Below are 16,784 nucleotides of genomic sequence, written 5' to 3' on the forward strand. Positions count from 1 at the left end.
GGAGTCCAAGGACAGAATGTTATGATTTAAATGACATGTGTTTAGGTGTCAAGCTGAAAAATAATGGACTTGTGAAATGTGATGTTGATTGTTAGCTTCCTTTGGGTCAGAAGAATCTAGGACACTAGCAAAGAACACCTTTAGGTCTGTCTGTGAGGGTATTACCAGATAGACAGGATTAACACAGAGGGTACAACTACCCTGAATGTGGACAGTACTGGGTCCAGATAGAATGGAGGAGAATGCCTGCAGTAGCCAAGGTGCTCTCTCTGTCTGTCTGTCTGTCTGTCTGTCTGTCTCTTTCGCTGCTTCCAGGATGCCATCCTCTGCTATATCTGCCCTGACACATGGACTGAAACAACTAAATCTCTGAGGCAGAATATGCCTTTTCTCCTTTAAATTATTTCTCTGAGTTATTCCCAACTACATGAAACTGTGACTAACAACTCCATAAGTGCTTTTACAAAACTCATTCCGTAGAAGAGAAACAGCATAGAGGAGACAAAATGACCTCAAACTATAGTATGCTAACATTCAACACCCACCAGAAAGGTTAGGACTCAAACAATTGAACAAGTGTTGTTTATGATACGAAGAACATGGAAACTGAATATTCCTCAGGCAGTCAAATATAGATGGGCCATTTTGTTCATCAACTCTACTCCTACAGGTATGCTTAAAAGAATTAAATATGGTCAAAGTACTTTATAAATACTTTATAAACAAAGAATGATGAAACCTTTTGAAATTTCTTAAAAAAGGGAAAAAGAGATTGCTTCAAAAAGAGATGAGGAATAAAGATGGAGGAGATGACTTTTGGTATGTTATATGCATGTATGGAGATGTCACAATATATCCTTTTACAACTAATACATGCTAATAGAAATCTTTATAAAGGACTGCAGATGAGATGTTCAAACAAAAACTTGTACATGAGTGCTCATAGCAGCACAATTCAGAAGAATGACAAAGTAGAAAGATGCAAATGTTCACCAAATGATGAAAAGATAAACAAATTTAGCATAATCACAAATTATATTTTCCTATATATGTGAAATTTACAGACTTCATTTAGGGTGAGGAGATACAGGAATGTGACTTTAAATAGCTTATTTCTCTCAGCTGGGAGAACCAGCTAATGGATATAAAATATTATGAATGAACTAATGCCACCGAATTGCACAATTAAAATTGTTAAAATATTGTCTTGCATAGTTTTAAAAGCTTTTTTTATTAGCATATATTAGTTTTGTTGTGACATTTCCTTCTATACATGCAATGTGTCCTGACCAAACACATTCTCTCCTTCATTTCCCCTCTCCCTTCTTAAAATCATTTCAATATGTTTTTATCATCCTATTTTCATACATGCATATAAAACCAAACCCCAAACTGAAGGATGCACTTATTCTCAAATTCTGATAAGTACAGGATAAGGGTGAAGTACCTAGGATGATGGCTTGCCATGACCTATCCCTTATTATTATTATTGAGGGGATAGTTTCCCTATCCCCTTAATATAGCTTTCAAACCAAGTGGGCGATGAATGTGTGTGACTAAAACGTGCTTGGAACTATATCTTCTGTTTGACTCAGAAAAAAAGCTCTAGAAAAGTTCCCGTGAATTCTAACATTCATGTGTTAATAACTATCTGTTAATTAATACAGACTTTATGTGAACACAGACTGAGTCATGTCTCTCATGAAAACATAGTTTTACAAAAGTTTAAGGAAGATGTCTACGTAAAGGCAGTTCCTCAACCTCTGCACTGCTGGCCTTTTGGACAGGGTGATGCTTTGTTGTGGGCAGCTGTACTCTATCTGCTGCAGTGTTTAGCATCTCTAGCCTCTTAATAACCCAGTCTCAGTAATAATCAGGTCCCCTTTAAATTCGGACATTCAAAACTATCTCCAAACTCTGCCAAATAGTCTGTGGGAGGCAAAAGAGCCCCTAGCTGAGATTATTCCTTTTAAGAGCTTTTAACATAGCTAGTGATTATCCAACAATAGCAAGCAGAAAGACTTCTGTGCAATTATCTGCCAGTGTTGGACAGGTATAACCTTCAGTATAGTTGTCCTTGGATGAGAGGCAAGCTGACCGAAAATGTACTGTGATGAAAACTGATCTTTCAGAGAACTTCTGTGACGGCTCACCAGGGCGATACAACACGTGGTTACGTGAGGGATCCATGAACATTTCTTTTATTATTCTGACAAAATGTGGACTGGTACACCAGCTAATTTGTTTCCCAGAATCCAAGCAAATCCAATAGATGCTTGTCAGTCTCATTTTCAAAATATACTCCTTAAGGTTGGGGTTAGGCTGAGCCGGTTGTTTTGTGGGTAACATGTGTTGTCACAGTTGCTCATTTTAGAACTTCTCTTGTTTCCATTGTTTAGCTCTGGACTCTTAAAACACTTGTGGCATCTTGGGCAAAAAAAAAAAAAAAATGAAGCCCAGGACGGTGCTCAGGCTCAGAGTTCAAGCCCCACGACAGGCAAAATAAAGGTAACAAAATTATTTACACCACTTTCTCATCTAACAGATTAGTAAAGATAAAAAAGAATAATAATACAGGCTGACTATCCCTTATCTGAAATGTTTGGAACTAGAAGTATTTCAGTTTTCAGACCTTTTCAGATTTTATAGTATTTGCCTAGACTTACCAGTTGAATACCCTGATTCAAAAATCTCAAGTATGAAATACTCTGAAATTCCAAACTTCGGTGCTAGCTGGCTATGGAGCTCAAAGTTTCAGATTTGGGGATTTTCAGATTTCAGATTTTTGGATTACAAATATTCCATAAGTATTCAATTGTGAATAAATTTTTTTAAGAAGAAAAACCAGAGATGTACTCTACCAGATATCAAAATGAACAAGAAAGCTATAGTAAATATACAGTATAATAGAAAAGAGGCCTATTGACAAAAATTAAGGCATATTTTAGAAGTGGATTCTTCATATGTGAAGATTTGGCAAATGATAACTTTGAGAAGGTTTTGAATTTCTAAAGAATGCCTGAATTGGTCAATCTATTTGGAAAATATATCCTTATACCACTGCATAGACAAATTTTATAAAGCTTCTGTCTTAAGAGAGGAGATTAAACGTATGGTTTATAATCCCACCTCACAAAAATGGCAAAAAAATACTTGTGGTGGGCTGTTGGAATTCGAGAGTACCCACAAAATGGAACTACTTATCATTTAGTATCTTATAGATTTCATGTCTTAAAGGAAGTTATCTGATTATTATTTTTAGTATTTTATTTCTGCTGAACAATGGGATTGCCTTCTTTATCTTCCCCATCTCCAAGCACATTCCTAAGCTATGGAAAGGAGAAAATTCAAGTGTGTGCTCCCTGGTATGAGCAGCTTCTCCTAGTTTTAAGGATCAACTTCTTATCCTGTTGTAGTCTGGAAGGCTCAATATGTTAAAGGGATGATATTCTAGTGAAAATGAAGGGCCTCAGCCTGACTTTCCCTGTTGATATTAGATTAATGAGGGAGACTTGAACATAATTTTGAACGTAACTAGCAACATCATAAATTATTATTCAAGATAAGGAAAGAGCCTAATCCACCTTAACCAGGATTCCTTTGGTTATCCTTGCTAAACAATAAAAGCGATTGTGGTTGTGCTGGTTGCCTTATAGCTTAATGTTGATCATTCAAAGCAAGGAGCATCTTCTAACTAACTTCTTCTAACTAAGGAGCATCTTCTAACTAAGAACTAAGTTGACTTAGTTCTTCTTTGTGAATAAATGATCAAAACATTACACTAGGATTTTGGCCTTTGGTTTTAGTATGTAGGTTGTATTACTTACTCTCCAATTCTTTATTTGTAATTTAATAGGTTAGGATTAGCATGGGGTAAAGCAATTGAAGCAATTCTCATGGAATCAATTCTCCTGGATGCAGATAAGACCTGCCTCTCCAAGAAGTAGCTCTGTCTCCCATAGGGTTAAAAAATCAAAGAAATTTCAGCTTGCCCAGAAAGAAGTATACTGTTATAAAGGCAGGGCAGGAGAGACTGATTGACAAAGGAAGCAAATATAGAATATCCTGCTGGGTAAAGGAGCTTGGGAACCAGGGCCACGGAAAAGCACTGTGGTACATAGTTCTCAAGTGCCAACCATACTGTCAATAACAATTGGACAGAAATTTGAAAAAGATTGTGAATTTCCTCATCTTTCTCTTCTAGAAACCACCCATAAGCCAAGAATATTCAACTGAAGCTTGATTACCATCGATATATAGTGGAAGAATAAATTCCTCCCTGACTCTCCAACTTCTTACCTATGTATGTGACATCCACATAATGTGGTTCCGAGGCACTGCTTCCCCAGCGGTTAGTGGCATTCACCGTGAGGTTGTATATTGTCCATATGGAGGTGTGCTTCTTGTTAAAGTAACAGGAGTTGGGGCCACTGGTTTTGTAATCTGGACAGTCATGGGTAATTGTCTCCCTGCAATGAATCATGTACTAGGAGTTAATAAGAAAATCATAACAAGAGTGACATTTTTCTTAATATATTAATACCATTAGTGTGGGAGGTAGGCATGTCATGTATATAAAGTCAGAACGAAACAATAGCTCCCCAGATTCAGTGCTTTATCATGGCAGCTGGGAGTGAGAGGAAGAATGCTGAAGAAAGGGGTGGAAAGCTTATTTAGTGCCTCAATATTTGCTTCTCATTACCCCTTCCCTTTTGTAGCTGTTCCAATGGGCTTTGGAGATATGAACACTTGAGCTGCCCTTGGCCAAGAACTTGCCTCACCTAGGGCACTACCACTGCTTCACATATGGAAGTTGGGACACATACAGAGGCACCATTAACAATGCAGCATTTATTGCACATGTATGTGGGGTTTCCATTTGAAAAAAAAAAGATTCAGAGAATCACACTCTAATGCCAATATTCTTTAAGTCAACTAGTAACTTGAAAGGAGATACTTCAGTCCCCCAAAGATCATTAGGTGGCTCATATTTTGGCTTAGGAGCCTCGGCTCCAGACATACCATGTGGGTATGTCATATAGGTTAGTATGTCATTTAGGTTGCCAGCTTGAGTTCCTGAAATCTGCATGACACCTCTTTTGGTATCAGACGGGAGAGCAATGTTGAATAAGCAAATTGAGTCCTTCAAAAGGGGGCCAGACATATACTTTCATTTTAGGGCCACAGTATAGCTGTACAAGAATGTTCAGGAGGGTCATGCAACATTCTTAACAGCATTCTTAACCAGAGATTATATAATTTAGTCTTCATGGAAATATTACATCCAAAAATGTCCTCAAGAAGGGCTTGAGTTCTTTTTTTTTTTTTTTTGCCAGTCCTGGGCCTTGGACTCAGGGCCTGAGCACCATCCCTGGCTTCTTTTTCTTCAAGGCTAGCACTCTGCCACCTGAGCCAGAGCGCCCCTTCTGGCCGTTTTCCATATATGTGGTGCTGGGGAATCAAACCCAGGTCTTCGTGTATACAAGGCAAGCACTCTTACCACTAGGCCATATTCCCAGCCCCAGGGCTTGAGTTCTGACTTTTGTTTCCCCCCCCCTATATACTTCAGGTTGGCCTTGTGCTCATGATCCTGCCTCAACTTCCCAAGGGCTGGGATTACAGTTGTGAACCACTATGCCCAGTTTAGATCTTGAGTTCTGGATCATCAAGTTGTAAAAGAAAAAAAATCCTTCCCTCTTTTCCTTAAAGATTATTTTCTTGGGCAGGAGACGTTTGAAAACCGGATATAACATGTTTTTCATGGTATATTTACCATGGATTACATGGGAATAGCTTATATATTTCTCTTAAAATAGGATTACTTAGAAAAGAAATATAAATGACAAAAGGATTTATTTGCACTTATTGACTATGGGGCCTTAGGCTTCAATTTAAACTCATGACAAGTGATTTGAAACATTGATAACTTTGTATTTCCATTAGCGGGAACACTTAGAAATGTTGGAAGAGTGTTTGAAGGGCTTCAAGAAGACAAGAGATGTTAGACTTACTTTCCTAGTGACATGGGCCACCTTGGAATAAATCCAAGAAAAAGTATGAAATGCTCCCTCCCTTGTGTAACTAATGTATTCTAACTAAAAATCTACATTTCCAAGGATAAGTAAATACATAAATAAATTCTGAAAAGAGATTCTGAAAGCAGTAATCATGTTACTTCAATTCTTTTATTCATTTAATATTTATCAAATAAGCCCTTTTGGATTATAACAACCAGTGTGGATTTATTTTGTAAATAAATTTTGTACTTTCAAAAATTATACATTTGTTGGGCTCGGTATTATTGACTCATGCCTGTAATTCTAGCTGATTGGGGGACTGAGGGCGGAGGATTATGGTTTGAAACCAGTTAGTGGGAAAGTCCAATTAACCACCCAAAATGCAGAAGTAGAACTATGGCTCAAGTGGTTAGAGTGTTAGCCTTGAATAAAAAATTCAAGGAAAACATCTAGCCCTTGAGTTTAAGACACAGGATCAGCACAAAAAATTATACATTTGTCGAAAGAATACAATTAACAATTACAAATCAGAAGGGAAAATAGCTGAATTAATTCTTGTATAAAAATGTATTAGAATTCTTAAATCCTCTTCTTGCTTACATGGTGATAGCTACGTGTTATAGAATACCTTTGCAAAAATGAACAGACAACTCCAGAACATATAAATAAATGTTTGTCCCATTGATTCTCACTGTTGAATAAAGTTAAAATTAAGAACATCAACCACAAAAAATATCCAAGGAAGTGTGGTCATTTGAACTCAAAGCATTTGTTTTGGAGAGAATGGAAACTCTTGTGGGGTTTGATAGGAATGAAGAGAGCTTTTTACCCTTCCTTGTGGTAAGTCAGTGTGTAATTGGTAGGAAGTCCTCCATCTGTCCCTGGTCTCCACCAGCAGGTGAATGTTTCCTTTTCAGGGGAACGGCACTTAAAGATCACAGGTTTTCCAGGAGGCAACTCTCCTAAAAGAAGCCACAAGCTGTTGGAGTCAGTATTAAGATCCCTGTTATCCTGGTACCAGAAGAAGAATGCTGGCACACAGGCCAGAGACAGGACCTCAGGGTGAGGAAGCCTGGGCTCCAGTACGCACACTGCCAAAGCAAAAGAGTTAATATTCTTGCTGAAAAGAAAATAAATGGGATGCAAGATGATAAGAAAGGGTAATATACATGGGACTATCACACCAAAACCCTACTTGATAATTAATACATGCTAATAAAAATGAAAAGGGAAAAGGGGGAAAAAGCCAAAGCATTAGGATTCAGAAACACTCCTCAGATTGTCTTGATGGTGGCAGCATTAGAGACAGGTTGGGGGCTCTGATGGTGGTGGGGAGAGTTTGAGTTTCTATCTTGAGATAGAACTATCAATAGCTGAGGTGTAATGACCAGTAAACTAACTGTAAAATTGAATGTGTAGTGAACTTGTGGGGAGCATGACCAATGCAAAGTCAAGTTCAAGTTGATAAAGCTGTCATAGGAATGACCATGCAAAGTTCTTTCCCAGAGAAAAGCAACCTGTATACACTTTACCCAACATTGAACTCGGCTATGTTTCTTCTCTGCTCACAAATTCCTACTTTTTTGTTATCCCTACAGTACTGCCTGTGCCTCAATCTGTATCTGAATCAATGTTGCGCCTTTCACCTGCTTCCTCCTGATTCTCCTTTACCTCCCCTCCTCTCCTATTCCTTCCTTCCTCTTTCCACTGTTCCACTTCCACCAGCCCCTTCCCTTTTCATCTGATTCCATTCATCTTTCTTTGGTGTGTTTACTTGTTTATTTATAAATTAGATCTAGCTTCCACATATGAAAGGAAACATGAATCCTTTGTCTCTCTGGGCCTCATGTACTTCCATTCATCTTTGACATATTGGCTCAGTCTTACTATCTTCCCATGATTCCTACTGTCATCTATGAATCTTGGTTATTAGTCTCTTTTTCATTTATATTTTCTCCTTCTTACCTTGAGTTTTCTTATGACGAGTAGAAAATGGCTTCTTTTTAGTTCTATGGAGCTTATTGGGGCGTGAGGTGTAGTCTGTGATAGGCTAGCAGGAAGTTGTGCTGTGAGTTGGGAGCTACCATGATTAGGTAAGCCCTGTACCTGGTCTCAGGCTGGAGACTGGCAAGTCTCCATGAGGTGATTTGGAATATACAATGCATGCCATGGGGATAGGAATCTTTCATTGCCTATAATTTCCAAGGCTTCTGGCAAGCTGGTTCCCATTTTTCTTGTTGGGATGTTAGGTTGAAAGAGAGATAGAGAGAGAGAGAGAGAGAGAGAGAGAGAGAGAGAGAGAGAGAGAGAGAGAGAGAGAGAGAGAGAGAGAGAGAGAGCCTGTGCTGTTTCCCTGACACTGCTGGACCAACCACAAAAAGACCTATAACTCCAATCGCTTCTCTTTGTTGCCTAGCTGAGGACCTTGTCACTTAATTTGGGACATCAGGAGCACAGGGAAGAGCTTTCAGACGTTGTCTTCAGCAGCTCAGGGGCTTCTCCTTGTTTTCTCCAACCTTGTTGCTCCATTTCTGCCACCTTCCCCCCCCCCCGCCCCCCCCTGAATTTCTGACTGAGCCAAGATCAGAAAAAGCAAGCTGGTGGGCAACTGTGGTGAGGAGAATGTGGACAGGAACTGGGGCTATAGATAACCCGCAGGGCAGAGCTTACTGGGTTGCATGGCATGGTATGCATGATGAAGCCCTGGAAACAGGATGGTCATGTCAGGGGAGCCAGTCATACGCTAGTTTATAAATACACTCTAGTTCATAGAGCCTGCTGAGATGGTTCCTCTCAGCCTGGTGTGGCTCTGCCAGTGTTGTAGCATTGACCACTCTCGGGGAAGATTTCTTCAGGAAAATGTTAATGGGAATCATGGCCAAAATACAAGTGTTCTTTTGTTTACTTCCTTCTGTCTTTGGTGGGAAGTGTTAGTGTGTGTGTGTGTGTGTGTGTGTGTGTGTGTGTGTGTGTGTGTGTGTGAGAGAGAGAGAGAGAGAGAGAGACACAGAGCTGATTTTAAAAAGCTAAAGTATAGTTAAATATGGAGCACACTTGAAATCAATCAGGAACACTGTTGATGATATGAGTACTTGAAATTTCCCTTGTGGATCATTCTGACCTCTGCTTTCTTCTTTTTCTTTCTTGGGGAACTTTTCTTTTTTACATTTTAATACTGTTAATAGCATATTCTGAAAACTTAGGACAGAAAGGTAAAGTTGGGAAAGTACAATTAATCAAGGGTTTTCTTGATTCACTTTAGAGGGGACAGTTCAACCAAATGGATTGACTCAATGAATAAGTACACGGAACTCAGACAAGCACAGAGGTACCACACTGATATTTATGTAGAGACATGCCCTTATAGATGGCAGGCCAGAAGTGTACATACACATACACATGTACTACATGCACACAGAAATATACCCAAAGTTATATTTGTGTCAGGACACACTGTCAACAAGCACATATTCAGAGAAATTATAAACATACTTAAATATATAGAGATACACACAAGCATAATATCCACATGCAGAGACTAACAATCAGGCACTATAAAAAGTTAATATGCACAGATACACATCAAAGTATGCAAGTGCAGGGATGCAGAGGGCTAGATACACAGAGCTGTCCACAACAGGCACACAACTACTTTAGCTTCATGTCTTCTATTAGCACAAATGAAAGACGTGACTTTCCTGTCTCCCACCTCATAACAGTAATCGCTTACATACCTTCAGGGCTTTTCAAAGACCTATCACATACACTATTTCATCTGAAGTGGAAGAAACATCATTTTACTCTCTTTGGGAATTTGGAAACCCAGATAAGGCAAGTGGCTCAAGATCACATAGCTAATATCTGGCAGACCCTGCACTGGAACTCAGCTCCTATGATCATCAGAACTGTTTCCTGAAAGAAGTATAAAGGGCAGAGAGCATAGTGACAAGATTTTGTCTACACTTCATGAAAATAATGTTGCAAAAATAATTTAGTAAGTGGCACATGACAGAAATACTTTCCTTTCTCATAATGGTGTTGAAAGAGCACAATGGCCTCTCTAACCTATTGACAAGCAACCCAGGCAAAGAAATTCAGAAGGACAATCTCTTACTTACCATTCAGAAGATGGATGTGGAGGAAAAGTAGCAGAATGAAAGCAGATGTGGATGCCACGTTTTCCTTCATGTTGCTTCCCTTCTCTTGTCACAGGTAATGTGTCAGAGCTGCCCTGGAAGAGAAGGCACCAGGGAACCTTTGTGAAGTAACAGCTGGGTTGGGCCCTTGCAGTACTTTATTCTGGCTGTTTGCAACTCATTCTTGCTCCTTGCTTAATGTGAATGACAAAACAGGAGGAAGGGAATGTAGGAAAATGTAACATGGGAGAGCTTGGCTCAGAAGCATCGATTCATGCTTGCTGGGAAAAATTCCACCACCAGAGGTCATGAGATGACAACAGAGCGAGTTGATGGAATGCCCCGGCAGTTGGTTCCTTTGAACAACAATAACAAAAATTGTTCTCTTTCCACCCAGTTAAGTCATTTAACAATATATTGCCCACTGTTTGCGACATACATTGCTTAACCCACAAGAGAACCATTCTTGGAGGACTTTGGCCCGGAAAAAATAAGCCAGGTGGAATACAACTTCAATACAACTTCAGTACAACTCTGAGACAATGCAGTCATGAGGGCTTCCTCTGCGGGGCTGTGGGCATGGCTACAGAGCCAGCCCTGCAATGAACTCTAGAGAACCTCCTTGTAGCTTTCTCCCCCCTCCCTCTCCCCACCGCACTCTTTGGAAAAGCCTCATAAAAAGAGACAATAAACCCCAGCAATAATTCAAATCCCTTGACTTCGGAGTATTAAGTAAATTTAGATTTAGAACCTGAGGGGATTGAGAGTGTTAATCAACTTATTATTAATACTATTATTTTTATCCTTGGAACGACTTTCAAAGCCTCTCACTGTCCTTCTAAGAGAAAAGATTTTTAGAGACATTTGATAGGAAAAAGGCTCATTAGTCTTGTTAGACTTCAAACAATGTTCAGAAAACAATAGATTTGACAGGCTAAGGGTAAATTCTCAGAAACACATGGCTTTAATATCCTTTTAAAATTATTATTATTATTTAATAAGAGGAATATCTAGGGGGCAAACTGCCCTTCTTGGTCCATTTAAAACACATAAGTGTTGTCTTGCGAGTATCTAAAATTATAGACTCCGCCAATTCCTCCTCACCAGAGTTTGTCATCTGTCAGATGCAGAATGAACAGAATGAACAACTTGTTGAAGGCTTCGTCCACCAAGACACCCAGAAAAACAAACCTCAGTGACAGTAGAAATGTTTGGTACATAAGCATCAACAAGTAGCAGTCTAATCCAGGAGTTCCTATTCAGTAATGGATCCTAGCCCATTAGTGAAGAAGCCAGCATGTTGTGCTTCAGAGACCTTTCCTTTGCATTTCCAAATTCCTTCCAGATGCCCTTTAGCTTACACATTCTCAACCACCTGCTCCATCTAGTCTCCAGGGCCATCTGATTTCAATCAAGTGGCCAGAGGCTTTTACTGGTTTTCAAATAATGCTTACTGCTTTTGGAGCACCTGCTACAGGCCAGGCACTGAGCTAAGTACCTTATTTCCACATGTCCTCTTAAGGGTCCCACGAGGAGGTACTGGTTGTTACTATCTTAATACTTGGAAAGCCAAGTACAGAGAGGCTTAGGAGGCAGGCTGTCAATCATATGCCCACGGGGAGAGAGAACAATCTGGGAAGTTGGAGAGCATCTGATAAATCATTTCCATTTGTGGAGAGTCTGTGATGGAAGGGGCAACTATATTCCTCATTTGTACGGGAGACACAGAAGGTAAAAGTAACTGACTTGAGGCGAGCAATACTCTGAATCTTTGGTGACCTGAGTGTCTTAGGCAGCAATAGGGTAGAGAAGACTAAGCGATGTCATTTTAGCTACTGCTTCCCTCATGAACAAGGGTCTCTGATACCGTCCATCTCTAGTCCAGCTCATTTTTGCATTTATAGGAAGAGCTCTTTATCCTGCTGATATTGTGATCTCACGTTGGCTGGGAAGTGCGGTTCTGCTCCACTGGCTACAGGTGTTCTCCGATATCTTTTTTTTTTTTTTTTGAGAATCTCCTGTTTCATTGCCTCAAAATGCCCGAGATCAGCATGCTACAAATCATACCCTTTAAAAAATGTATTACCTTTAACGAGTTGAACAAAGGAGGCGCCCTCCAGCAAAGCCATTCATGGATACAACATGTCTTGGGCCATGTCAATTCTTAGTGTATTCTTCTTACCCCTTCCTCCCAACCATCGCTTCCCTCACTTTTCTTAATTTTGTAGAATATGCATTGAATTTCCAATGCATTCCTTTTCTTTCTTCTCTTCATTTGTCTACTCCAGTTCCCAGGCCCCTACCCTATCCCACCTCTTTTAAGTACCCATTTCTTGGTGTTTATTTTGTTGGTCAGAGTGAGGCCAGATGCTACCCAGGAATGCTAGAGCAGGAATACACATGTTTTGCAAAGGAAGTCCAGGGATGGCGAGGTGGGGTGGGGAGAGGAGGGCGGGGGATGGGGAGGAGATAGGAGGGAGGGGGGTAGACAAGTATACATTCTGCCATCTGTTTATATTTCCTTCCATACCTCAGTAGGATCAAAGAAACTCTTCAAGTTCTACCTGCTATCAGTGCTTTCAGGAGGTATTTATATAAAAAACAAACCAGCTCTCCTCTGCCAAAATAGTCACTGCCATGCACTTTCTAACGCCTGAAATCCAAATGCCAAGGAATTAGATTCACAGCGGTGTCATAGTTGTCCTTCTTCTGCATCCTTCTCCCCAGCAGAAGAAGTGTGGTAGAGGAAGCATAACTTCAGAGAGGTAATAGCAACTGTTCTGCTAATCCTGTTCACACAGTGGATGAGTCGCTGTGTTGGTCCACTGACCAATTTTTATGGCTGGCAGACATTAGGCTTTGATTTTTTTTTTTTTGTTTTGTTTTTTTGTCCAGTCCCGGGGCTTGGACTCAGGGCCTGAGCGCTGTCCCTGGTTTCTTCTTGCTCAAGGCTAGCACTCTGCCACTTGAGCCACAGCGCCACTTCTGGCCATTTTCTGTATATGTGGTGCTGGGGAATCGAACCCAGGGCCTCATGTATACGAGGCAAGCACTCTTGCCACTAGGCCATATCCCCAGCCCTTGATTTGGGTTTTGTTTCTCTGAAGCCACTCTCCATGGCAAACAGAATCTGGATCAGGGACAGGTATTACTGTCCTTATTAATAACCTCAATTGGGAACTAGACATCCCAATGAGGATACATAGCAATTGGCTCCAAATATTTGGAATTCAGCTATGAAAAAGTCAGCCTTGCATCCCCAGACCAAGAATGATCATCTTAGACTTGATTTCTCAGTAGCTCTCTGGGTGTAAACCTACTCTGACAGATTCAAGGGAGAACTAAAAACTCCTTAGAAAGGGCTGGGAATATAGCTTAGCGGTAGAGTGCTTGTCTAGCATGCAAGAAGCCCTGGGTTCCATTCCTCATCACCACATAAACAGAAAAAGTTGGAAGTGGTGCTGTGGCTCAAGTGGTAGAGTGCTAGCCTTGAGCAAAAAGAATCCAGGAACAGTGCTCAGGCCTGAGTCCAAGCCCCAGGGCTGGCCAAAAAATATCCTTATAAAGACATAATTAAAGTTCAACAAATTAAAAGGTTCTTGAAAGGTATGGGATGGGATTAAGGGGAAAGGGGTAGATGAATAAAGAGAAGAGGGAGAAAATGCTGACAATAATCCAAGGTATATACTCCAAAATCAAGAAGAGTGAGGGAAGGGGTGTGTTGGGGGGACAGGTGAGAATGTTGAAAGGAGTGACATTGATCAAGATGTGTTTTATTTATAAACTATTTGCTAAACGAAAACTCCTTTACACAACTGTTTAAGATAATAATTTAAAAACTGGTATTAGAACTAGGGAAGGGAAAGGGAATATCAAAATCGAGGGACAAAGGATAAAAAACAAACGACTCCAAAAGCAATACTTACAAAACCATTTGGTGTAAACCAACTGAACAACTCATGAGGGGAGAGGGAACGGGGAAGGGGAAGGGGGAGGGGGAATAAGGGAGGAGGTAACAAATTGTACAAGAAATGTGCCCACTGCCTTACGTGTGAAACTGTAACCCCTCTGTACATCACTTTGACAATAAATAAGTAATTATTCAGAAAAAAAATTAAAAATGAAAAAATAATTAGCCAAGCCTGGAACTGAAGAGTTCACAGCTCTTATACCTGCCTTGTGTGTGATTACCTGATTTGGCTTTCTGATTTCTGAACCCTCAAATAAGTTTCCCATTTTCATGCTTTTTCCCATTGCAACATTCAAATTCCTACCCTGCTCTTTGCTGTTCTGGTGTAAGCTCCCAGGAAACCCCTTACTCTCTTGGGCTGCTCTGCTTTAACATTGATCCTGTTTAAGACTGTTCTTCCCAACACTGACCTTTATTACCCTTTTCCATTAAGTTAAGTCTTTTCCACAGGGGCCAATCATAGAGAAAGAAGTCTAGTAATTTACAGTTTGCCACCTTTCCCTCTTGAGAAAGTAAAGCTGCCCTCCCAAGATGGAAAATCAGATTTAGGGTCACATTTTGATTCTACTACCTACACAGCCAGGAGGCAGAGCTGTCTCCTTACAGTTAAAAATGACAGATCTGAGCCCCTAGCACACAACTTCCTATTATCAACTTTTCTTAGACTCCACCTGCATGATGGGGCCTAGTTAACCCCTGAGATAATCAATGAATCCAGCTCTCCCTCTGGGTAAGAGTAAACTCTCTCCAAATATCCGGTACTGAGTCATCTTTGTGCTGAGTGTAGGCAGCACCTTGCACTTCCTGCCTCTCTGTTCCCATTGCTTGACTCAGTTTTCTTGACCCTAGAAAGAAACCTAGCATACTAAGTAGGGATTCTGAGGAACTCAGATCTTATAATCCTGATTCCCTGGTGGACAAGCAGGACCAAACTTAAGTCTTCAAAGACTATTACACACACACACACACACACACACACACACATGCACACATACATTCTGCAATGAGCTATCATAAACTGAATATCCACTGTACCCACAGGCTAAGAAAATACAAACAGTATCTCAGTCATCTAACTGCTTCCTCTTAAACTCTACCGACTCCATCCCTCTAAGAGTCTCCCTCTTCCTTTCTAGCCCTTCACATTACTTTCACCAACTTTGGAACTTTGTATGAATAGAATCATACAACATGTACTTTATGAGTGTGGGTGTATATGTCTTCTTTCATTCCCCATGGTCGCATTATTTATTCATTATATGCAGTTTTACATAATTCATTGCTATTTGATCTCATTCATACTCCACTGAATGAAATATCACAAATTATTTATTCATTCTACTGTGAACTTTGAGTTGCTTTTACTTTTTTGGCAAGCTTTGGAATTAAAAAATATATTGTCAAGGCGATGTACAGAGGGGTTACAGTTACATATGTAAGGTAGTGAGTATATTTCTTTTTTCTGCCAGTCCTGGGCCTTGGACTCAGGGCCTGTACACTGTCCCTGGCTTCTTTTTGCTCAAGGCTAGCACTCTGCCACTTGAGCCGCAGCACCACTTCTGGCCATTTTCTGTATATGTGGTGCTGGGGAATCAAACCGAGGGCTTCATGTATAAGAGGCAAGCGCTCTTGCCACTAGGCCATATCCCCAGCCCCCATGAGTATATTTCTTGTCATACTTCTTACTTCCTCCCTTATTTTTTTCCCTCTCTCCCTCCTCCTCTTCCCCCATCCAAGTTGTATGGTTTACAACATATTGTCTTGTAGGTATTGCTGTTGCTTTGGTTCACCTTTTACCCTTTTTTTCACCATTTTGATGTTCTCTTCCCTTCCCTGATTCAGACACACATATATACACTATCCAGTTGGGATTTTTATAAGACTGATCAAGAAGCCAGAGGCAGGGAACCCTGAACACATCGTCACCCTACCCGCTTCACTTCTCCACTTAGGTGGCTGATAGGTCGCCTCATACCTTCTGATTACTAACCTAAATTAAATGCCTAGTGCCTTTCATGTCCTAAGATACAAAAAATCATTTCTCAAAAACATACTGTGAATATAATCATCCATTATGTGAAGTGTCAGGCACGGTGTGAGATAATTGCTTTGGAGTCCTCTGGTATGTAATCTCCTTACCTGCCCTAACATTCCTGAGTATGACTGAGGCTGAAATAACTGGGTGAGAGTCTCACATATGACCTTGGCATCATAGGAGTCTGACTGTTCTTTCCAAGGCACAATGCCAACATTTAATGTGGAAAACAAAGGATATAAGCTGCTCTAAGTGGAGAGAGGAACAGGAGGGATTAGCTATTGCACAACAGGTGAAAGATTAAGACTGTTGTACGCTGGACTTGGAATCAATGTCTTCACTGTGAGTAAGCATTCAGCATCTGTTTTATTAATGGTGGGGCAAAGATGGATACAATGGTGCAGTCACTTGCTTTCATTGTGGATGTTCTCCTATGCAATACCAGCTTGACTTAGTTTCCCATTAGACAAGTGCTGTGGCAGTTTAGTCAGAGCATCATAGCTATGTGACACTAGTAGAAATAGTATGGAGATGCTTTAGAATGGCCACCTCAGAGTTTAAGCATTTCTTGTCCTGTCCCATTAGCCCCAGAGGTTTCTCTAAGGGAACTCTGTGCTCTGGGGAGA

The 16,784-nt window shown here is 40.4% G+C and overlaps 1 protein-coding gene across 3 annotated transcripts in view; it reads right to left on the minus strand.

The window, feature by feature from the left end:
- Positions 1-16,784, minus strand: part of Prlr (prolactin receptor) — a 70,270-nt gene that overhangs the window by 16,018 nt on the left and 37,468 nt on the right. For all 3 annotated transcript variants that reach the window (XM_048368362.1, XM_048368363.1, XM_048368364.1), the window contains 3 exons: positions 10,136-10,248; positions 6,847-6,979; positions 4,300-4,469 (listed from right to left, as the gene is read on the minus strand). In XM_048368362.1, coding sequence (XP_048224319.1) covers positions 4,300-4,469; positions 6,847-6,979; positions 10,136-10,205 — 373 coding nt within the window. In that variant the 5' untranslated portion in view covers positions 10,206-10,248. The remainder of the gene's footprint in view (positions 1-4,299; positions 4,470-6,846; positions 6,980-10,135; positions 10,249-16,784) is intronic.

Source organism: Perognathus longimembris, chromosome 19 (assembly GCF_023159225.1).
Source record: "Perognathus longimembris pacificus isolate PPM17 chromosome 19, ASM2315922v1, whole genome shotgun sequence".
Taxonomy (NCBI): domain Eukaryota; kingdom Metazoa; phylum Chordata; class Mammalia; order Rodentia; family Heteromyidae; genus Perognathus; species Perognathus longimembris.